The sequence below is a fragment of the Bufo bufo genome, chromosome 4 (assembly GCF_905171765.1).
Source record: "Bufo bufo chromosome 4, aBufBuf1.1, whole genome shotgun sequence".
Classification (NCBI taxonomy): Eukaryota; Metazoa; Chordata; class Amphibia; order Anura; family Bufonidae; genus Bufo; species Bufo bufo.
Genome location: NC_053392.1, coordinates 618,383,487 through 618,407,965, shown reverse-complemented (window position 1 = coordinate 618,407,965; position 24,479 = coordinate 618,383,487). Strand labels below are relative to the sequence as shown.

The 24,479-nt window shown below is 43.1% G+C and overlaps 2 protein-coding genes across 3 annotated transcripts in view; both read left to right on the top strand.

The window, feature by feature from the left end:
- Positions 1–6,764, top strand: part of LOC120999656 (oocyte zinc finger protein XlCOF6-like) — a 288,892-nt gene extending 282,128 nt beyond the window's left edge. For both annotated transcript variants that reach the window (XM_040430650.1, XM_040430649.1), the window contains 2 exons: positions 5,263–5,320; positions 6,503–6,764. In XM_040430650.1, coding sequence (XP_040286584.1) covers positions 5,263–5,320; positions 6,503–6,729 — 285 coding nt within the window. In that variant the 3' untranslated portion in view covers positions 6,730–6,764. The remainder of the gene's footprint in view (positions 1–5,262; positions 5,321–6,502) is intronic.
- On the top strand, positions 6,750–23,296 carry LOC120999381 (zinc finger protein OZF-like). Its single transcript, XM_040430250.1, has 2 exons — positions 6,750–8,013; positions 23,074–23,296. Exons 1-2 carry the CDS (start codon positions 6,821–6,823, stop codon positions 23,294–23,296), a joined length of 1,416 nt encoding a protein of 471 aa, XP_040286184.1. The 5' UTR covers positions 6,750–6,820.
- The last annotated feature ends 1,183 nt before the right edge of the window (positions 23,297–24,479 follow it).

Sequence of the window (24,479 nt, the reverse complement as noted above, 5' to 3'; positions counted from 1 at the left end):
TATGTATACTTTTTTTTTATTTATGTAAGTTTTACACAATGATTTCATTTTTGAAACAAAAAAAATCATGTTTTAATGTCTCCATAGTCTGAGAGCCATAGTTTTTTCAGTTTTTGGACGATTATCTTAGGTAGGGTCTCATTTTTTGCGGGATGAGATGACGGCTTAATTGGCACTATTTTGGGGTCGATATGACTTTTTGATCGCTTGCTATTACACTTTTTGTGATGTAAGGTGACAAAAAAATTGTTTATTTAGCACAGTTTTTATTTTTATTTTTATTTTTACGGTGTTGATATAAGGGGTTAGGTCATGTGATATTTTTATAGAGCCGGTCGATACGGACGCAGCGATATCTAATATGTATACTTTTTTTTATTTATGTAAGTTTTACACAATAACAGTTTTTTTAAAACAAAAAAAATGATGTATTTGTGTCTCCATATTCTGAGCCATAATTTTTCTTATTTTTTGGGCGATTGTCTCAGGTAGGGGCTAATTTTTTGCGGGATGAGGTGACGGTTAGAATGGTACAATTTTGGTGGGCGTACGCCTTTTTGATCGCTTGCTGTTGTACTTTTTGTGATGTAAGGTGACAAAAAAATGGTTTATTTAGCACAGTTTTTATTTTTTACGGTGTTCATCTGAGGGGTTAGATCATGTGATTTGTTTATAGAGCTGGTCGATACGGACGCGACGATACCTAATATGTCTATATGTCTTTTCCCTATTTTTTACAATTCTTTTTTACTTTATTTTTGGAAAAGGACGCTTTTTTTTTTTTACTTGAAACTTTTAATTTTTTTTGTAAAACTTACATTTTATTAACTTTTTTTTTTCACTTTATTATTTGTCCCACTCTGGGCCTTCAACATTACAGGGTCTGATCCCTGTTTCAATGCAGCACGATACATCTGTATTGTGCTGTATTGAACTGTTAGCTAACAGTTGCCTAGGAGACCCAGCCTGGTCGCTGGGCCTTTTAGGCTTCCGTACATGCCAGGCCCCAAGCCTTGGAATGGCTTGGGGCTGCCATGGCAACCATCGAGTCCCCGCCACAGCAGCGCGGGGACCGATGGATGAGGTCAAGGAGCGCAAACCTCCCATATGCCGCGGTCATCGCTGACCGCGCATATGAGGGGTTAATCCACCGGCATTGGCGTTATCGCCAATGCTGGTGGATGCAGTAGGTATCCGGCTGTCAATAACAGCCGGATCTCTGCCGCTGATCACGGGACCGCACGCGGGGGGGAGGAACGACTGCAGGACGAGAACGCTCGTCCTCTAGCGCTAAGTGCCAGCGATTTAGGACGAGCATTCTCGTCCTGGGTCATTAAGGGGTAAACTAGAGTACATGGGGAAAGGGTGATTTGAATTTTTATATTTAAAAATATATATATTTTTGAAAAATGTTCTTACACTATTTTATAGTTCCCATAACGGGAAGAACATTGTATCGGAGCTATGTCAAGGAGGGCTGAGCCATGCGTCCTGCTTGGCACACGTGTTTAATCTGGTTATAAAGCAGTTCCTGAAGTCTTCCACCCATCTGCAAGACATCCTGAAAATGGCCAGGAAACTGTGCATGCACTTCAGCCACTCTTAAACTGCACAGCCTTCCCTTCTTGAGCTGCAAAGGCAGAATGGCGTTCCCCAACATCGGCTGATATGTGATGTTTCTACCCATTGGAATTCCACCCTCCACATGTTGCACTGACTATATGAGCAAAGGAAGGCCAAAAAACGATTTCTTGATGATGCAGGTGGATAGGAGTATTCCACTGTGTAACTTTGACGTTAGCCAGTGGCAGCTCATGCGTGACACCTGCTGTCTGCTCAGGCCCTATGAGGAGGCCACTTTATTTGTCAGTCGCGAGGATTATGGTATGAACAACGTCATTCCACTGCTTCATGTCCTGGAGAAGATACTGATAAATCTGGCTGGACAGGAGACAGGAGACGTGGCGCCTATATCTCACGGCCACATGAGCCCTGTGGGGGCTGAACTGGAGAAGGACATTCATGCACAAGCAATGGATACAGAAATGGGTGTTTTTTCTGCACAGGTGACAGGAGAGGAGGAGCAGGAGGAACTACAGGGCAATGAGAAAGACCAGGCAGATGACCCCAAGACACCGTGGCAGTATGCAGTGTAGATGGAGGCAGGGAGTCCCTCCGAATCCCTTGCGCAAATGGCCCGATGCATGCTCAGTTGCTTGTATAGTGACAGCCGAATTGTCACAATTTGGAAGAGGGATGACTACTGGCTCTCATGTTAGACCCTCGCTACCAGTCCAAAATGATGGCCTTTTTTTTTCAACCGCTGGGAGGGAGGATAAACTGTACTATTATCGAGACATTCTATGTAGTCAGTTGGCCGCTGCTTATGTACGCCATCACTCTTTATCACAAAGGTTTGACCGAGGGGGGCCCTCTGTGCTCACATTCCACTGCCATGGCTGCTGGAGGGGGGTGGGTGGGCAGTAGCAGTACCAGCTCCATCAGCAGCTACTTAAGTCAAGAGTCTCTGATGAGCAGTTTTCTTCACCCGCCTACTGAAGAAACCACCCACCCACCAGCAGCAGCAAGACATGGAGCAGAACCTGAACCAGCAGATGGTGGCTTACTTGGACTGCACCCTGCCACCCCACATCAAAAAGCTTACTTGCCTGACCAGTAGTGTGGCATCAGAGCGGCTATTTAATTTGGCCGAGGCCATAATTACCCCAAGGAGAACTCGTCTTTTTACCCAAAATGTGGAGAGACTGACCTTTGTGAACATGAATCAGGCGTGGATCAGCCAGGATTTCCACACACCAGTGCCTGATGCATCAGGCTATATTATTCTCGATAACACACCAAAACTTTGTCAGCTGCTTCACCTCTCCTGCTCCACTACCTGCTTCAGCCACTATTCTGATGCTACCATCCGCCTGATGCCACACACCTGCTGCCATGTGCTCTTACTGCCACCCACCATCTTGTGCTGTTACCGCCACTGCTTGTGCCTTCCACCTCCCCACTCTGTGACTGGGCCATTGTGTTGTCTCCTCATGCTGTTGCCACCTCACCACTCTATGACGGGGCCTCTATTTTCCCTGTTTGGCCTTATTGACATCATAATTTATTTTACCCTTCTTCTCATCTGTCAGAATGACGGAAAAATTAGACACACAACGGATCCCGTCTTAGGAGCAGCTGTCAGGCTTGTATCACATGGTCCCTATTTTGCATCAGGATTGGTTCATGATTTGGTAGCCAAAAGCAGGAGTGGGTACAAAACACAGAAGACATGCAAATATTCCATTCACGTGTCATCTCTGTTTAGGATCCACGCCAGTTTTCCTTGGCCTTAGCAATACTGATGGATTACTGACCAAATGCTGACCGTGTGAAGGATGATGCTCAAAAGACAGGATCTTTTTTTTGGGCATTGTTCTTATGACAGATCAGAAGAAGGGCAAAATAACAAGTGACGTCAACACAAAATTACTGCTGACACCCGCTCAACTCTGTCGGGGGGGCGGGGAGCAGGCTCTACTTCGGTGTGTAACAGAACAGGTTCTGTAGAAAACTGCGGAATCAGCTGATGACAGTGTAAAAGGAGTGCGAACTTTCACTCTATAGTAGAATCTTGGGCCACTGCGTGGTTCTTCATACCTGGTTCTAACATTGACCTGTAAGGCTGAGTTCACACTTGAAGGCTGCACATTGCCTGCCTTTTTTGTGAGGTTTCTTATTGCACTGCTGCTCTCAAAAAAGGGAGAATTTTTGGGCAGGCATCTGCCTCCAATACGGGACAACTATTGGAATGTTTTTATTTTTATAAAGGATAACACATGCGAGGGCACAGTGTCTTTTTAAACAGGCTGCTTCTTAGCACTGTCAATAATGCGTTTATCCAGAGCTATACATATCAGTGTCATTCTGACATTATTTAATGTTAAAGGGCTTAAAAAGGGAGAGGGAGAGAAGAAAATAAAAAATAAACATAAAGGTAATAATATGTGTCCTAGGAGATCTTAGAGTGTGATATACCAGTTCTCAGGCCAATTGGAGCACTTGTAATTGAGGTAGAATCGATTTAGACCCAAATCGAATTCTTGGAGGGATTCGTTCGAATTGGATCTGAGACGGTCTGACCAACTCTTACCGTCACGGGTTCCCCTTTTCTTCAGCCGGACCGCAAATAAGCCATACAGGCAGAATGGCTCTGGCATAGTATAACCCCACACATGAGCCGAGGCTTAATGCTGGGTAAACCAAGTCTGTCTTTATTGGCACACACGCAACAAATTTATACAGTGCACAGAACTCCTCCCCCACAGCCTGGGAGATAATTGAGTTACAAACTAAGCCAACCCCCAACTTCCCCAGGTCAGAAAAATACAGTATTGTGAAACACCCCAAAAGTGTCCTGAAAATACAATATAACCCCACACAAGTCACATCTCTGGATGGTTGAGATAAAACCATGCAGAAAAGTCGAACAGTGTTCGTGAGATGGTTTGCGCGTTAAGATGGCCGCCATCCAGTAAAGCGTTCAACGAACCTCCCTTGATTTGGTTTTCCAAACATATGCAGGGTCTTTGCAATTCCAGTGGGGGTGTCTTTGCTCGAGGACCTAAGAAACAGCCGAAATGAAGGAAATAAACAAACAAAAAGGTGTGAACAAATCCATAGTGAAAGGGCTCTCCTTCACAGAACCCAAAACAAATTTCAAGAAATTTGCTCATCTCTAAGGCTACTTTCACTTCTGCACTTTCCCTTTCCGCTATTGAGATCCGTCATAGGATCTCAATTTCGGGGGAAAACACTTCCGTTTTGTCCCTATTCATTGTCAATAGGGACAAAACTGAACTAACGAAACGGAATGCACCAGAATGCATTCCGTTTTGTTTGGTTGCATTGCGGACAGAATAACTCTGCAAACAGTAAGTCAATAGGGACGGATCCGTTTTCTTGGACACAATAGAAAACGGATCCGTCCCCCATTGACTTTCAGTGGTGTTCATGATGGATCCGTCATGACTATTTTAAAGATGGATCCGTCATGGCTATTTTAAAAATAATACAACCGGATCCAGATGCAGATGGTTGTATTATCATGACGGAAGCGTTTTTGCTGATCCATGATGGATCCAGCAAAACCGCTGGTGTGAAAGTAGCCTAATTCATGTCTTGTAGAAGTGTTTAATTTTCGTCTGGACATAAGAAAAACTATCAGTGGAGTATATTTTTCTCATGTCTTTCATCTTGCAGGAAAGTTCTGGTGAAACGACGAGTGGACTTGAAAAACCCATCTCAGTGTCTGTGAATGGTAAGAGCCTTTAATAAATCTTTTTTGATTGTAAATGTCTTTATTAATGGGAAAATTGATAGGAAGTTCAGAGAAACCTCCTTTTCATCATCATTAATGATACAATTAATATTAATAATTAATTTATAGCCATAATATCCCTTGATCTTCATTGGCACCGGTAAAATGTGACACAATGTGAATAGATTCAATCACAAACACAAAAAGGATTGGAGGGTAAATGCCGATTCAGAGCAAAGGTCACATGATACGATAGGCCAAAGAACCTGTGGTATGTGGACCCATGGGGTCCTTCTCGAGTCTTTGGTTGTCCATATGCCCTCTCAGACAGATTCCCACCTTGCAGGGGAGGTCAGTAGTACAGGATGTAAGCATTCAGTCAGATTAGGGCCTGATCCTAAAGATGAAGGGTAAATAGCCGTTGAAATAATAACTGGAAAAGTGAAGGCATCTAATGATGATAAGAGAAATAGGGGGAGGAGGACACTTGCAAATTAGCTGGTAAAAACTAATAAAACCAAACCAAACCTGCTGAGATTAAAGTATTTATAATTTAAAAAAATTCCATGTCACAAGACCATGAATGATAAGGACAAGGTAGCAGTTATCTAAAGACCGATAAAAGGCAATTTAAAATAGGTGAAACTTTTAGACAAGAGGGAGGCTCTGCAAAAAGAAAACAAAAGTGTGCATTACTCTTACAAAACTAGTCTTTGTTCAGTACAGGCCAGCATCACATGAGCTGTTGCAGAAAGCCCAGCAGGGTAGCAGAGGAAGGTGTGGGAGAGGGCAGTTTTGCAGATCCGAGGAGACCAAAGGATTTCTAGACTAATGGGATCCAGCTAAGAAGGAAGTTGCCAAGGAGGGCCAGGCAGCCAAGATCACAGGAGGTAGATCTTGATCCTGAAGGAATCCTGGGTCTGAGAATAGACAAGCCTCACCCATTTCTGACAAAAAGGGCAAAGGGAATCGCCAGTGATAAGAGATTCCTCAATCCTGAAACAAGTCAACCAATGGTTTTCGAATGACACGTTGCACCAATATGTGGTAGGGAAAAGTTTAAATCTTTGTGTTTATGCAGGGGATTCTACAGGTTATTGAAGATGGAAGTGATCACATTTCCTGGCTTGCAATTGTCTCAATAAAGCTGCCAAAATAATATAATTTTCTTTCATTTTCCAGTGGAAGACGGGATGAGCGACTCCTATGGACATCTCCATTTATCTTCCCATCATGAAGCAGAAGATAACAATACCACACAAGATTATTCAATAACTTCTAATGAACCCTCAGTCCTTTACAGCAGAGATCTATCCACTGATACCGCTGGTCACAAGAAACCTTCATCTAAGCAATTACTGATTGGTAAAACAAGAACTAAACAGAAATGTGGGAACATTTTTTTCTAGTGAGAAACGTTTTAAAAAGAAGTTTTTGCATGAGAGAAATTGCAGAGATAACAGGTCATTTTCATGCTTGACATGTGGAAAATCTTTTAGCATGAAATCCATTCTAGTTAGACATCAGAGAACTCACACAAGGGAGAATATATATTCATGTCCTGAATGTGGGAAAGGCTTTAACAATCAATCAAATTGTATTCGGCATCAGAGAACTCATACAGGGGAGAAGCCATTTTCATGCCTAGAATGTGGGAAATCTTTTAGTCTGAAAACGTGTCTTGTTAGACATCAGAGAACTCACACAGGAGAGAAGCCATTTTCATGTCTTGAATGTGGAAAGTGCTTTAGTCAGAAGCCACATCTTGTTACACATCAGAGAACTCACACAGGAGAGAAGCTGTATTCATGTCCTGAATGTGGGAAAGGCTTTAACAATCAATATAATTTTTCTAAGCATCAGAGATCTCATACAGGAGAGACACCATTTTCATGTCTTGAATGCGGAAAATGCTTTAGTTCGAGATCAGGTCTTGTTGCCCATCAGAGAACTCACACAGGAGAGAAGCTGTATTCATGTCCTGAATGTGGGAAAGGCTTTAACAATCAATATAATTTTTCTAAGCATCAGAGATCTCATACAGGAGAGAAGCCATTTTCATGTCTTGAATGCGGAAAATTCTTTAGTTCGAAATCAGGTCTTGTTGCCCATCAGAGAACTCACACAGGAGAGAAGCTATATTCATGTCTTGAATGCGGAAAATGCTTTAGTTCGAAATCAAATCTTGTTGCCCATCAGAGAACTCACACAGGAGAGAAGCTATTTTCATGTCCTGAATGTGGGAAAGGCTTTAACAGGAAATATAATTTTACTAACCATCAGAGAACTCACACAGGAGAGAAGCCATTTGTGTGTTCTGAATGTGGGAAGTGTTTTCATGAGAAGTCATGGCTTATACAGCATCAAAGAATTCACACAGGGGAGAAGCCATTTTCATGTTCAGAATGTGGGAAATGTTTTGGTCAGAAATCAAATCTTATTAGACATCAGAAAACTCACACAGGGGAGAAGCCATTTATGTGTCTTGAATGTGATAAGTATTTTGGTGCAAAATCAATGCCTATAAAACATGTTGTGGAACATGAAAGACTCTACTTAGAGGAGAAGCAATTTTCATGTTCAAAATGTGGGAAATGCTTTAGTTCAAACTCAAATTTTGTTACACATCAGAGAACTCAATCAGGAGAAAAGCCATTTGTGTGTCCTGAATGTGGGAAGTGTTTTAATGTGAAGTTATTGCTTATACAACATCAAAGAATTCACACAGGGATGAAGCCATTTTCATGTTCAGAATGTGGGAAATGTTTTAGTCAGAAATCAAATCTTGCTCGACATCAGAGAACTCACACAGGGGAGAAGCCATTTATGTGTTCTGAATGTGGTAAGTATTTTGGTGTGAAATCAATGCTTTTAAAACATGTAAGAAGTCACACAGGAGAGAAGCCATGTTCATCTTCAGAATGTGTGAAACCTTTTAGCCAGAAATAACATGTTGAGGAACATGAAAGACTCCACTTAGAGGAGAAGCCATTTTAATGCTCAGAATGTGGGAAACGTTTTAGCCAGAAATCAATTCTTGGGAAACATCTAAGAACCTATTGAGGAGAGAAGCCATTTTCATGTCTTGAATGCGGTAAATCTTTTGGTATAAAGCAAATCTTGTTAGACATCAGAGAATTCACACAATGGAGAAGCCATTTTCATGTTCAGAATGTGGGAAATGTTTCACCTGTCAAGCAAGTGTTGTTCGACATCACAGAACTCACAACACATATGAGAAGCAATATTTATGTAGAAAATGTGGGAAGTCTTTTATTCAGAAATCAAGTCTTGCTAAACATGAGAGAATTCACTTAGAAGAGAAGCCATTGTAATGTTCAGATTGTAAGACATGTAAGAGATGTGGAGCTTTATTGTGAGACCTGCTGCCTAATCATGTCTTCTGTATAACTTTAAACGGTTGTCTAGTTCCCCATATTAATGACCTATCCTCAGGAAAGTGAGTCAACCAGTATGCGCCGACATTGAGTACGTGTAGAAGAGATCTGGGAACAGATTTCAGTCTAGACATGCTTGAATTTGATCGATAGCGCGCCCAGTACTGACAGACTGCAGAAGGAGAGACATTGCTACACTCTCCCTGTTAACTGTGCATGGCTCCAGAGGGAGGGTATCATGGTCATCTATGCATGTGATCAAACCCCCTTCCACCATCAATCAGACAGCATACTTGCAAAACGATTAAAAGGAGCTCTATGGGCAATATTGAACCTATGAGGTCTGGACTAAAGGAAATGCAGCCAGTGGGGATGCTGTATGTGGTCCTGAAGTGAACTGAGCCAGGTTCGGACTGGCCCACAAGGGTACAGGTGAATCCACCAGTGGGCCCCTGAGCAAGGTGGGCCCCTAGTCTCCCACCCCTTGCACAAGCGGCACATAACACAGTAGACTTGCTGCACTACATACATATATTCAATGTACAGCACCTCAACCAGCCTATGTTCATATAACAAACTTCATAGATAATTAAAGAAAGTCCCCAGTTTATTATTATAGACAGGATCAGATAGCTGAGATGTCTTCTAGGTTCAGAGGAAAGCTAGCCAGTATCCTTTTTTTCCCCAGGACCTACCTTCTCAAAGTTTCTGCAGGGATCCCCATATTTAAGCATCTGGTAGCATCTTGCTGCTGTGTGAGCAGGTAATATTTGAATGTATCCGTACGGTGGACCCCAGTCCGACATTGAACTGAGCGTACACTATAAACCCTCCCAATGTGTTGATTGCTGCTAAATGCGGTGTCATCATGGCCATAACAGATGACCGTCACAAATACTTATGCTGGATGTGATTTATCAGTTGCTACTTGAAATGTGGATATGATCCCTAGAGCTGAAGATAAGGAGAACCCTACTATCAGAATATAAATTTTTTAACCTCTTCAGGACACATGACGTACCGGTACGTCATGTTGTCCTGGTACTTAAGGACACATGACGTACCGGTACGTCGTGTATGGCTCTGATCACCGCCGCCAAATCACTGAGCAGGCACCTTGGCTAGATGCGCCGGGGGGTCCTGTGACCCCCCCATGTTGGCGATCGCAGCAAACCGCAGGTCAATTCAGAAACCGCAGGGATCAGAAACTTCAAATAAGCTTTATTTTAATGTATAACCCCCCCCCTGCGGGGAGTGTGGCAGGGAGGGCGGGCGGCGGTGCTTGGGGGGGGGGCGGGCAGGCATGCGATCATCCGCCCGCCCCCTCTCTCAGGATGGCCGATCGGTTTGCAGAGTGTCAGCACATTGCTGACACTCTGCTCGAAACGCCTGACATCTGTGCTGGCACAGATGCCATGCGTTTAACCCCTTCCATGCCGCGGTCCCCCCTCCCTCCCCATCACCCACTGCTCTGCTGTGGCAGCGAGTGATGGGTACCATGGCAACCAGACGCCTTCACAGGCGTCTGGCTGTCCATGGTACTGATCAGAGGCTGTCCATGGTGCTGATTAGACTTCTGCTAAAGGCAGAAGTCTAATCAGACTTTGTAAAGTGAAAATACAGTACAGTACACTATATAGTGTACTGTATTGTATTATACAGACATCAGACCCACTGGATCTTCAAGAAACAAGTAAAAATCAAAAAACACATTTAGCACTGATTAAAAATGAAAAAAATAAAATTCCCTACACATGTTTGATATCATCGCGTCCGGAACGACCTGATCTATAAAACGGTCATGTTACTTTACCCGAACAGTAAACGCCATAAAAATAAAAAATTAAAAACTATGATGAAATTGAAATTTTGCCCACCTTACTTCCCAAAAAAGATAATAAAAGTGATCAAAAAAGTTGTATGTACGCCAAAATAGTACCAATCAAACCGTCACCTCATCCCGCAAAAAATGAGACCCTACCTAAGATAATTGCCCAATAACTGAAAAGACTATGGCTCTCCGAATATGGAGACACTAAAACATGATTTTTTTGTTTTTGTTTCAAAAATGAAATAATTGTGTAAAACTTACATAAATAAAAAAAAGTATACATATTAGGTATCACCGCGTCCATAATAACCTGCTCTATAAAAATATCGCATAACCTAACCCCTCAGGTGAATACCGTTAAAAAAACGGTGTAAAAAAAGCTATTTTTTGTCACTTTACATCACAAAAAGTGTAATAGCAAGCGATCAAAAAGTAATATGCACCTCAAAATAGTGCCAATCAAACCGTCATCTCATCCCGCAAAAATAATACCCTACCCAAGATATTTGCCCAAAAACTGAAAAAAATATGGCTCTCAGACTATGGAGACACTAAAACATGATTTTTTTTGTTTCAAAAATGAAATCATTGTGTAAAACTTACATAAATAAAAAAATAGTATACATATTAGGTATCGCCGCATCCGTGACAACCTGGTCTATAAAAATATCACATGATCTAACCTGTCAGATGAATGTTGTAAATAACAAAAACTAAAAATTGTGCCAAAACAGCTATTTCTTGTTACCTTGCATCACAAAAAGTGTAATATAGAGCAACCAAAAATCATAGTAATCTAAACTAGTACCAACAGTACTGCCACCCTATCCCGTAGTTTCTAAAATGGGGTCACTTTTTTGGAGTTTCTACTCTAGGGGTGCATCAGGGGGTCCAGCAAAATCTGCCTTCCAAAAAGTGAAATTTTAAAATTGTATCTCTATTTTCCATTAAATCTTGTGGAACACCTAAAGGGTTAACAAAGTTTGTAAAATCAGTTTTGAATACCTTGAGGGGTGTAGTTTCTTAGATGGGGTCACTTTTATGGAGTTTCTACTCTAGGGGTGCATCAGGGGGGCTTCAAATGGGACATGGTGTCAAAAAAAACAGTCCAGCAGAATCTGCCTTCTAAAAACCATACGGCGCACCTTTCCCTCTACGCCCTACTGTGTGCCCATACAGAAGTTTACGGCCACATATGGGGTGTTTCTACAAACTACAGAATCGGGGCAATAAATATAGCATTTTGTTTGGCTGTTAACCCTTGCTTTGTTACTGGAAAAAATGGATTAAAATGGAAAATTTGCCAAAAAATCAAAATTCTGAAATTTTATCACCATTTGCCATTAACTCTTGTGGAACACCTAAAGGGTTAACGACGTTTGTAAAATCAGTTTTGAATACCTTGAGGGGTGTAGTTTCTAGAATGGGGTCATTTTTGGGTGGTTTCTATTATGTAAGCCTCACAAAGTGACTTCAGACCTGAACTGGTCCCTAAAAAGTGGGTTTTGGAAAATTTCTGAAAAATTTCAAGATTTGCTTCTAAACTTCTAAGCCTTGTAACATCCCCCAAAAATAAAATATCATTCCCAAATTGATCCAAACATGAAGTAGACATATGGGGAATGTAAAGTAATAACTCTTTTTGTAGGTATTACTATGTATTATAGAAGTAGAGAAATTTGCAATTTTAATTTTTTTTTTGCTAAATTTGGTATTTTTTTATAAATAAAAATGAATTCTTTTGACTTCATTTTACCAGTGTCATGAAGTACAATATGTGACGAAAAAACAATCTCAGAATGGCTTTGATAAGTCAAAGTGTTTTAAAGTTATCACCACTTAAAGTGACACTGGTCAGATTTGCAAAAAATTGCCTGGTCCTTAAGGTGAAATAAGGCTGTGTCCCAAAGGGGTTAATAGATAGCACAAAAGTGTTGTCTCTATCTGAATAAAACCTCTCCTAAAGGGGGATATTACTGATGTGATATGGGTCATTTTTCACTTCTAATCTTTAATAAAATATACTTACATTTTCAACCTAACATGGAAATTCATTTGCTGAGTTGCAATCTACTAACATGGAATGGACAAACTCTAGGATTCAGTTTGCCTATTAATGTGCCTTAGTGTGGATTGTTCGCTATTAATAATAGAGTTTCACTCTGCATTAATCATCCTGTTCTCTTCCTATGGCATAATATCATAATGGGCAGCACAGTGGCTCAGTGGTTAGCACTGGTGCCTTGCAGAGCTGGGTCCTAGGTTCGAATTTGACCAAGGACAGCATCTGCATGGAGTTTGTATTTTCTCCCCGCGTTTGCGTGGGTTTCCTCCAGGTAAAGCGTGATGATAATGTCTGTAAAGCGCTGCGGAATATAGTAGCGCTATATAAGTGCATAAAATAAATAAATAATTATGTATAATATATGAAGAGTGATCTTTTCATATTGTTCATTATATTTTTTTGTTTTTATACATAATATATATCTTAGTCAGGTTTCTTAAAATATAAAAACAATAAATGTCCTTGTAACTGGGTGAAACATCAAAAATAATATAGACCTGACCAGCCAGATCTGTCCATAAGAGGGCAACAATAAGTAGGTGAGGAACCACTGTGTCCACCAAACGGTTTGTCTTTGGGCTAAGCCTACGATTGTTATCCTGGCAGTGCTCTGGTATTCACACTTTAACCCTTATACAGGGATCTGGAATTCACTATAGGGGTGCCAACAGGCTGCTATCTCCTGGAGTAGTCCTGTTTGGTAGACAGCTGACCCACAGGAGTCAGAAACACTGGTGCGTGGCAGTGAGGGATCAGGCAAAACTTGTAACAGGCCAAGGTCAGGGCAGCAGAGTTTGTGCAAATCACATATTCAGAATTGCAATTGATATGACTTTATATGAAAAGTAAATTTTCTTTGTGAATCATGAAAAAAGCGATGGATGTGTGTGAACTGGAAGACTCTGAACGGGTGTGAACCACACATAAAAAAAAAAACTTTCTGCTTCAACCACATGGCAGATCTATTGCAACTTTTATTAGGAGGGAAGGTTATTGTCACTACATGATAAATTATTTGTGCCGCAATCTGTGACTTTTTCCCTCTAATGTCAGGTCTAAAAAAGTGAGCGGGTAAGTGGATGGGCCGCAGCCGATAGCGTAGAAAATGTTCTAAATGTAAGCCAGCAAAGAAGCTTATTGTCTTGTGTTGTCCACCCTTTTCCCTCCTCTCTCTGTCATCTAAGTCCAATCCTTTGGTTCGTCTGATCTTCCTCTCTACCAATTAGTCTCTTCATGGCAATTCATGAAGTCAGATCACTGGTCCACATATAATAAGTAATAAATACAACATTGTACATTTCATCGAACAGACAAACATAAAGGGCCCATGTTACACAAGCATCTGAGTTATTTGACATCATAAATCCCTTGGAGTTCCAATAAAACAAAACACCCATGCACATTACACACAAAACATCCTAAAATAATAAATGGTTCCTCTTCACACACTCAGTGCCTCAGTTTTGTACATTGACATTAGGGATCGACCAATTATCGGTTTTACCAATGTTATCGGCCGATATTCAGGATTTTGAACATTATCGGCATCTATTTTGCCGATATACCGATAACAAATCGGAACACGGATCGTGCTCTCCGTGTTCCCTCAGCAGCACAGGGGAGAAGGAAGCAGTGTCTCCCTCCCCCTGTGCCGTTGCTGCCGCTGCCACCAATGAGAGGAGGGAGGACAAGAAGAGGGGAGGGGCTGTGGCCACTGCGCCACCAATGAAGATAACTCTCTCATTAATTCATATACAGGAGGCGGGAGCTGACTGCAGAATCATATAGCCGGCTCCCGACCTCTATGACAAGTATCTGCGATCTGCGGTAGTTAACCCCTCATGTGTCGCACCTGAGGGGTTAACAATAAACATATTCATTTTCAGCAGATTTGTGTAGGATTTTTTTATTTATTTTTTAAAATCAAAATTCACAGAATATCAGTATAAATTATTGGCTATCGGGCTGAAAGTTCCCAGATTTTTGGTATTGGCCCTAAAAAACCAATATCGGTCGATCCCTAATTGACATTCCCTTGCTGCAGCTCTCATATTCACAGCTGTTCATAGCCACACCGAGAATCGCAAGAGAGAGAGAGAGATTATAAACTCAATTACTCATTTCTGGTGAATAATGCAGATTCTTCTTCTCTCCTGCAAACTGAAACAAACACAAACGGATGCAGACCCAATTATTTAAGACAGAACGTAAAAAGTGCATATAACAGAATAACAAAATCAATACAATGCCACATGGACGGAATCATTATATAAGGGATATCTCATATCATCTACTATCATCATTAAAATCACTTATTATATAAGTACAAGGGTAATACACATCTAAGAGCAGTTCTCCTTCTCTCTTCTGCTCAGTTACGCTGCACATCCTCCTGAAAAGATAAAAATTGAGCTTTTGCCTGTGAAATAGAGGAAACTAAATGACTGATTAATCTTCACTGTTTCTTCTTATGCAAAATCTATTAAACCAAATAAAAACTATTAACAGTGCAACATTCCAAGTCTTCATTTAACTCCTCACTTTCTCTCTTATCAGCATACTTTTATTATTATTTCTAATTGAACCCTTTCTCCCACCCCTTTTTGATCTTTCTGGACAGCAGTGTAATGCTGGAGCTCCGATCGGTTACCATTGCAGCCAGGACGCTACTGAAGTCTTGGCTGCCATGACCAGTTACTCTGCAGAATACTTACATGCGCTGTGGCCGCCGGGCGCTCGTTGTTCTTGTAACTCACAGGTCTGTGCGGCGCATTGCTTATGCTTATAGCAATGCGCCGCACAGACCTGTCACGAGTTACAAGAAGGAGGAGCGCCCGGCGGCCACAGCGCATGTAAGTATTCTGCAGAGTAACTGGCGATGGCACCCAGGACTTCAGTAGCGTCCTGGCTGCCATGGTAACACTGCTGGGACTCCGATCGGAACTGCCGCTGCCACCAATGAAGGGGGGGGGGCAGCTATGGCTGCTATGGCAATCCCTAAGCGACTTTGCAGTACCCATAACAGGGTCACTGAAAAGGGTTAATTGTTATAATGGTATATTGCTAAGTTAAACGTTGCGATTTACTGTATCTGTGTACCCAATCGCATTGTTTGGACAGTTATAGGTTAAAATGTTGCCTTATCCTGTTAGGTTGACAGTAAATGGACTTGGATCCACCCCTGGTTAGTCTGTGTAGAATTCTAGTCTAGCTGTGCAACAGTGAAGACCTACTGTCACAGCCAGACAGCTGAGAAGCTCTGACAGGAGCTTTCCAGATCCTCCTTCTTGAATTTCTTTGTTTTGGTTTAGTTCCTCATCTCGTTAGTCTATCTCAGCTGTCATGCAGTTGGACTGATTGCTGCCCTTTAAGTTCCTCCCCATAATGCAGTAGTGTGTGGCTTGAACAACTTCCTGGAGTGTGTGTGCATGCTGTTTCTATTTCTCAGTCCTCTGCAAGATAAGTGTTGTTCCTTTATTTGTTATTTTCTGTCTGCTGGATTTTAGGAGACCCTGACTCCCTCCGTGTCTAGTGTAGGGAGCCGGTGGTCGTGTCCCCTCACTATTGTAGGGTATTCAGGTATTAGATAGCCGAGGTACGTGGATATGCGCCCATCCACCTTTGGGGTGTTCGCATAGGCTGAGCAGTGAGGGAAAGTTGCATGTCTTATGCAGGGGTCTCCCTTTTGTTCCTTAGTTGTGGATCCAGTGAGTCATTGATTGTATTACATTATCTTGTTTCCTGTACACCATCCGTGACATTATAAGCCGCCAAAACCGTCTCAAGCATGGATCCGGTTTCACTTTTGACTGAATGCTTCCAGGGTCTTTCATTGGAGGTAGCTGATCTCCGTAAGACTTTTTCTCAGTTTCAAGTGACCGGTTCAGCTTGCGTTCATGGAGTTTGTTCTGAGCCTAAGATCTCGCTCCCGGATACGTTCTCCGGGGGTAGTGAGTATTTTGTGCGTTTTAGAGAGGCTTGCAAACTCCATTTTCGCCTTCTTCCCCATTCCTCTGGTGATGAAGAACGGAGGGTGGGGATCATTATATCGCTGCTCAGGGGTAACGCTCAGTCCTGGGCCTTTTCTCTGCCGGAGGGGGCACGGCCCCTCCGTTCAGTGGATGAATTCTTTTTAGCCCTGGGTCAGATATATGATGATCCGGATCGTATTGCTCTGGCTGAGTCTAGACTACGTCTGTTATGCCAGGGTAAACAATCCGCAGAGATATACTGCTCAGAATTTCAGAGATGGGCAGCTGATACTGGTTGGAATGATGCTGCACTCCGAAGTCAATTTTGCCATGGTCTTTCAGAGGGATTGAAAGATGCATTTGCCTTTCATGAGAGACCTACCTCCTTGGATTCTGCTATGTCTCAGGCCGTTCGTATTGACAGGCGTCTTAGAGAGAGAGGAGAGATCTCTCCTTCCTGTCATACTCAGTCCCGGGACAGTGCAGCGGTCTCAGTCGCTGTCAGCCCCTTCTGAGCAGGAGCCCATGCAGCTGGGGTTGATTGCCTCTGACAATAGAAGATTCAGCCCGCATGGGAGGGTTTGTTGTGGAGGTATAAATCATTTGGCAAATGTTTGTCCCTCTAGGAGATTCAGGCAGTCTTCTGGGAGTAATAAAGAAACAAAAAGGAAAAAATCTTTTAAAAATGTTCCGTACTATTGGGTTGAGGCGGAAATTGAAGGTTTTCCGTTTGCTTGTAGTTCCCGTTTTGTCCTGCCTGCTAGGGTGGCGCTAGAGAGCAAGAGCATTTTTTGTGAGATTTTTGTGGATAGTGGAGCAGCTGTCAATCTCATTGATAATCAATTTGCAATAACTCATGGTTTCCAGGTATGCACTTTGGGAAAGGATATTCCTGTTTTTGCTATTGATTCCGCTCCACTTTCTCAGAAATCATTAAAGGGCATAGTTCACAATATCCGTTTAATTGTGAGTGATGCTCATGTTGAGGATGTGTCATGTTTCGTCCTTAGCGGTTTGCCTACTCCTCTACTGTTGGGGCTACCCTGGCTCACTAAACATAACCCCACCATTGATTGGCAAGCGAGGCAAATAAATGGTTGGAGTGACTTTTGCAGAGAGAATTGCCTCATAACATCTGTTTCTGAGGTTTCTACTAAGACTGTACCACCTTTCCTCTCTGAATTTTTGGATGTCTTCTCTGAGAGTGGAGTTCAGGGTTTGCCCCCGCACAGGGAGTATGATTGCCCTATTAATCTCATCCCAGGCGCCAAGCTGCCTAAATCTCGTTTATACAATCTTTCCCAACCTGAGAGGGTCGCTATGCGTGCTTATATCTCTGAGAGTCTGAGAAAAGGACACATACGACCCTCGAAGTCACCTGTTGCCGCTGGTTTTTTCTTTGTTAAGAAAAAAGATGGTTCTTTAATACCTTGTCTGGATTTCAGGGAGCTGAACAGTATCACTATTCGTGATCCTTATCCGCTTCCTCTGATCCCGGACCTGTTTAACCAGGTTGTTGGGGCTAAAGTCTTTTCCAAATTAGACCTAAGAGGGCATACAACCTGGTTAGGGTCAGAGAAGGAGACGAATGAAGACGGCTTTCAATACCCCTGAGGGCCATTTTGAGAATTTGGTTATGCCTTTTGGTTTGATAAATGCCCCAGCCGTTTTTCAGCATTTCGTCAACAGCATTTTTATCATTTAATGGGAAAATTTGTATTAGTGTATTTGGATGACATTTTGATTTTTCTCCTGATTTCAAGACTCATAAGGAACACTTACGTCAGGTCTTGCTCATCCTGCGGGAGAATAAATTATACGCGAAACTGGAAAAATGTGTGTTTGCGGTTCCAGAAATTCAATTTCTGGGGTTTCTTCTCTCCGCTTCTGGTTTTCGCATGGACCCCGAGAAGGTCCGCGCTGTGCTTGAGTGGGAGCTTCCTGAGAATCAGAAGGCGCTGATGCGTTTTTTGGGCTTTGCCAATTATTACAGGAAATTTATTTTGAATTATTCCTCTGTTGTTAAACCACTCACTGATATGACCAGAAAGGGGGTAGATTTTTTCTTCCTGGTCGGTAGAGGCGCGTAAGGCCTTTTCTAATATCAAGGAGAGTTTTGCTTCCGCTCCCATCCTGGCACAACCTGATATTTCGTTACCCTTCATAGTTGAGGTTGATGCTTCTGAGGTAGGGGTGGGTGCGGTCTTTGTCTCAGGTTTCCTCTCCTGCCAAATGGCAACGTGTGCCTTTTCTCAAAGAAACTCTCCTCCGCAGAGAGAAATTATGATGTGGGAGATAGGGAATTGTTGGCCATCAAGTTGGCTTTTGAGGAATGGCGCCATTGGCTAGAGGGAGCCAGACACCCTATTACCGTGTTACTGACCATAAAAAATCTGGCCTACTTGGAGTCAGCCAAGCGTCTGAACCCGAGACAGGCAGATGGTCCTTTGTTCATTTCAAGGTTTAATTTTGTTGTCACGTTCCGCCCTGGGGTTAAGAATGTGAAGGCAGATGCCCTGTCACGTTGTTTTCCGGGAGGTGGGAATTTTGAAGACCCGGGTCCCATTTTGGCTGAAGGTGTGGTGGTCTCTGCTCTTTTTCCTGAATTGGAGGCAGGGGTGCAGGCAGCCCAGTCAGAAGCTCCTGATCTTTGTCCTCCTGGGAGGTTGTTTGTGCCTCTCGCTTTGAGACACAAGATTTTTTAAAGAACACCACGATACGGTCCTTGCTGGGCACCCGGGGGCAAGAGCCACACTGGATCTCATCGCTCGGAGATTCTGGTGGCCTGCGCTTCGTAAGTCGGTTGAGGGTTTTGTGCAGCTTGCGAGACTTGCGCTCGTGCCAAAGTCCCCTCATTCACGGCCATCAGATCCTCTCCTTCCTTTGCCCATTCCTTCCCGTCCTTGGACACATCTGTCCCATGGACTTCATAACGGACTTGCCTCGTTCCTCGGGGAAGACTGTGATTCTGGTGGTGGTGGACCGTTTTAGCAAAATGGTGCATTTTATCCCTTTTCCTGGTTGCCCAATGCTAAGACGCTGGCGCAGGCATTATTGACCACATTGTCAAATTGCATGGTATTCCTTCAGACATAGTCTCTGATAGGGGCACGCAGTTTGTTTCCAGATTCTGGAAGGCTTTCTGTTCTCGCTTGGGGGTCCGGTTGTCATTCTCTTCTGCTTTCCATCCGCAGTCAAATGGCCAGACAGAGCGCGTCAATCAGAATCTGGAGACATATCTGCGCTGTTTTGTGGCGGAGAATCAGGAGGATTGGTGTTTCTTTTTTGTCCCTTGCTGAGTTGCTTTAAATAACCGTCGTCAGGAGTCCTCTGATAAGTCACCATTTTTTTGTGTGCATATGGGTTTCAATCTGCAGTTTGGGACTTTCTCGGGAGAGGGGTCTTCTGGTTTGCCTGATGAGGACAGATTCTCCTCGTCATTTGTCATCTATTTGGCAAAAGATTCAGGATAATCTAAAGAGCATGAGTGAGAGATTATAAGCGTGTGGCAGATAAGAGACGTGTGCCTGGTCCGACCTGAATGTTGGTGATCTGGTGTGGTTGTCTACCAAGAATATTCAAATTGAAGGTTCTCTCCTGGAAGTTGGGTCCTAGGTTTATTGGGCCTTACAAGATCCTGTCTGTCATCAATCTGTTGCCTACCGTCTTGATCTTCCTCAGACTTGGAAGATCCATAATTTTTTTCATAAGTCCTTATTGAAACCTATGTTCAACCTATTGTACCCTCGCCTTTCCTCCTCCTCCGATTATGGTTGATGGAAAAATCTTGAATTTCAGGTCTCTAGGATTGTGGATTCTCGTCTTGTCCGCGGTTCCCTCCAGTACCTCGTTCATTGGGAGGGTTAATGGTCCTGAGGAGAGGATGTGGGTCCCAGTGAGGACATTAAGGCCTCTCGTCTCATCAGGGCTTTCCATAGGTCCCATCCTGAGAAGGTGGGCTTCTGAGTGTCCGGAGTCCACTCGTAGAGGGAGGGGTACTGTCACAGCCAGACAGCTGAGAAGCTCTGACAGGAGGCTTCCAGATCCTCCTTGACATTTCTTTGTTATGGTTTAGTTCCTCATCTCGTAAGTCTATCTCAGCTGCCATGCAGTTGGACCTGATTTGCGCCCTTTAGTTCCTCCCTATCATGCAGTAGTGTGCGGCAATACAACTTCCTGAGTTGTGTGTGCATGCTGTTTCTATTTCACTGAGTCCCTCTGGCAAATAAGTGTTGTTCCTTTTATATGTTTATTTTCTGTCATGCTGGATTTTATGGAGACCCTGACTCCCTCGGTGTCTAGTGTAGGGAGCCGGTGGTCGTGTCCCCTCACTATTGTAGGGTATTCAGGTATTAGATAGCCGAGGTACGTGGATATGCGCACATCCACCTTTGGGGTGTTCGCATAGGCTGAGCAGTGAGGGAAAGTTGCAGGTCTTATGCAGGGGTCTCCCTTTTGTTCCTTAGTTGTGGATCCAGTGAGTCATTGATTGTATTACATTATCTTGTTTCCTGTACACCATCCGTGACACCTACATGTGCAAGCTCCACAGAGATAGAACTGAGCTTAGAGAACCTTTAGCTCTGAGACTTCTACAGCCAAGAAAGCTGCTTGATCATCAAAAGTTCTCCGGAAAGAAGGGAGTCAGAAGGTCCAGAATCTACAAGGCCATGCATTGGAGTCATTCAGCAGGGTATTGTGCACATTTATGGCAGAGAGACCTTACTGCTGTGAGAGGGAACATTGTTAGTGCAACCTTCCACACTTTGAGGTGGTTTGGCCAGCCATATCATATACAGGTTGTGTCAAAATAATAGCAGTGTGTTTAAAAAAGAGAATAAAGGTCCAAATCCATCTAATAGCTTTTATTTTACAGGCAATGGGAACACTACACACAATCTATTCCAAATCTAAAACATGAAGAAAAATTATATCAAATTTGTATTGTTCCTCTAAAGAAAATTGGAAAAAAGTGAATGTTAGACTTTTCAAAAAAATAGCAGTGTTTGTATCTTCTTTACAAACCTCAAAACATTCCACTATATAAACTGAAAAAATGTTTGAAGATTTTGCTTTCCTTTGAATCCACTTCACTAATATTTAGTTGTATAACCGCTGTATGTGAACTGCTGGACGTCTTGTGTTACATGGAGGTCCACCAACGTCTGGCCCCTGTGAACAGGTATTCCAGCCAAGATGATTGGACTACATTCCACAGTTCTTCTCTATTTCTTGGTTTTGCCTCAGAAACTGCATTTTTGATGTCACCCCACAAGTTTTCTATTGGATTAAGTACCGGGGATTGGGCTGACCACTCCATAACGTCAATCTTGTTGGTCTGGAACCAAGATGTTGCACGTTACTGGTGTGTTGGGGTCGTTTGTCATGTTGGAACACCCATTCCCAAGGGCATTTCCTCTTCAGCATAAGGCAGCATGACCTCTTCAAGTATTCTGATGTATTCAAACTGATCCATGATCCCTGGTCGGCGATAAATAGGCCCCAACACCAAAGTATGAGAACATCCCCATATCATGATGCTTGTACCACCAATGCTTCACGGTCTTCACAGTGGACTGTGGCTTGAATCATTGTTTGGGGGTCGTCTGACAAATTGTCTCCGGCCACTAGACCTAAAAAGAACAATCTTACTTTTATCAGTCCACAAAATGTCTCTTTAGGCCGTCAATGTGCTCATTGGCAAATTGTAACCTCTTCAGCACGTGTCTTTTTTTTCCTAACAGTGGGACTTTGCGGGGGCTTCTTGCAGATAGTTTGGCTTCACATAGGCGTCTTCTAATTGTAACAGTACTCACAGGTACCTTAGACCTTCTTTGATCTTCCTGGAGCTGAATGTTGGCCTGAGTCCTTGCCATTTTGGCTATTCTTCTATCCATTCGAATGGTAGTTTTTCGCTTTCTCTTCCATGTCTTTCAGGTTTTGGTTGCATTTTAAAGCATTTGCGATCATTTGAGTCTGAGCAGCCTATCATTTTCTGCACTTCATTATATGTTTTTCTCCTCTCCAATCAACTTTTAATCAAGGTAGCTTTTCTTCTGAACAATGTCCGGAACAACCCATTTCCTCAGAATTTCAGAGAGAAATGCACTGTAACCGGCATGTACAACTTTTGCTGCCTTCCTTCCTTAAATAAAGGCAATAATTGCCACCTGTTTTTCAAAGAATGAATGACCTCACTCATTGAACTTCACACTGCTATTTTTTGAAACATGCCCCTTTCAATTAGTAATTCAATTACACAGAATCAGCAGCATGCATGTCATGACTGTTGGGTCTTGTTAGGTTTCTATTACTCTACTACACCTGCCAGTAAATTATTTGCCATGTAGAAATATTATTTCGGGGGGCGTGGCCGGCGGCGCATGGAGCAAGACACACACTAGCTGAGCTCCGGTGCCATTAAGCCTATACAGCGGCTCAAAGCGTATTTTAAGGATCTCCTAGCGAGCTGAACTTCTCCCCAGCAGGAGGACTGAGTCGGTGGAGCATGGTGAAGCAAGAAAAAAAAGCTGGCATCCCGCCAAACTCACCGAGTTCTTCCCGGCGGTAAGCGGCAGCCAAGATGGCGCGGGTGGAAGTGCGGCCCTACGCATCGCGGCTGATCATACCCAGACGAGCCCTGCAGCCTCTCCCTCGCTACAGGCGAGCATCGAGGTCCCCAGCGATTCGGAGGATTACATCCCAGTGTGATCTCATCGGCACACAGAATGCCGCTACAGCAGATGCGGTCACAGGTACTGGGGACAGAAGCACAGTATGTTGCAGGGGCAGTACGATAGCCCAGGAGCACAAAACAGGGCAGCTCTGTTAAAACTTCAGGAGGAGCACTTATTAACTCCTGAGACAAGGAGTGGGGATAACCCCCTAACCGAATCCATGCTCATTATATTGATGGGGGACCTGAGGAAGTCCCTACAGGCGGACATTAAGAAATGATAGTGCCTTTACAAAAGGAAAATGATGGCTGTGGGACACAGAACATCCCACCTGGAAAACAAAATGGCGGAGTTTGCCAGAGCACACAATGATCTTGTGGATACACAAAATGAGAAAGAAGAGGAGCTAAAGTTTCTGAGAGCAAAAGTAATTGATTTAGAGGACCGTTCTCGTAGAAATAATATCAGTTTTTTTGTGCATCCCCAGAGACGGTTAAGCAAGAGGAGTTGCACGTTTTTTAACGGACTTATTTGTGGCCCTGCTACCTGACCTGTCACAATCAGAGCTATATATTGATAGGGCTCACAGGATTCCCAAGCCCAAGAGCTTACCATCTGAGGTGCCAAGGGATGCCCTAGCGCGGATTACTTTTTATCACGTAAAAGAAAGATTAATGGCGGCTGCCAGAGAGAATCCGAATTTACCTGATAGATTTCGGGGTGTCTCCCTATACACAGATTTGTCAGCTGCCACGCTCGCAAAGAGGAGAGAATTCCAAGAGGCGGCCAAAATTCTGCGTCATCATGGCGTCCAATACAGATGGGGATTCCTGGCAAAACTACTTATTTCATACAGAGGCAAGACATTTGTAGCTTCAACAGTGGATGAGGCGGTGTCTTTACTGGACAATTGGAATTTGTCATCAATAAATCCACAAAGGTCCAAGGCTCCTTCTCCGGCCAAGTTAGATGGCGAGTGGTCTGAAGTGATAAGCGGACGTATACCTGATACCTGAAGAGGTTGTATGCAGTTGTGAAGACTTAATTCCTTTTAAAGCCAAGTATACAGATACTGTGTCATAGTTAGGCTTAAACGGCCGTTGGTGGTTATTGCAACCCCCTCTAGGACGCAATGTTATCGGCGTCCAGATATGGAAGTGTTGAGATTTACTTGTTTTATTTGTTTAATTTTTAATTTTTTAGGTACCATGGTCCGG

What these genes read in the sequence shown, in the direction of transcription:
- LOC120999381 (XM_040430250.1), top strand. Translation starts at nt 6,821, where the DNA reads ATGAAATCCATTCTAGTTAGACATCAGAGAACTCACACAAGGGAGAAT. An exon ending in GGGAAGTGTTTTAATGTGAA is followed by an intron (nt 8,014 to 23,073) that starts GTTATTGCTTAT and finishes TCTCCCCAGCAG; the next exon opens with GAGGACTGAGTCGGTGGAGC.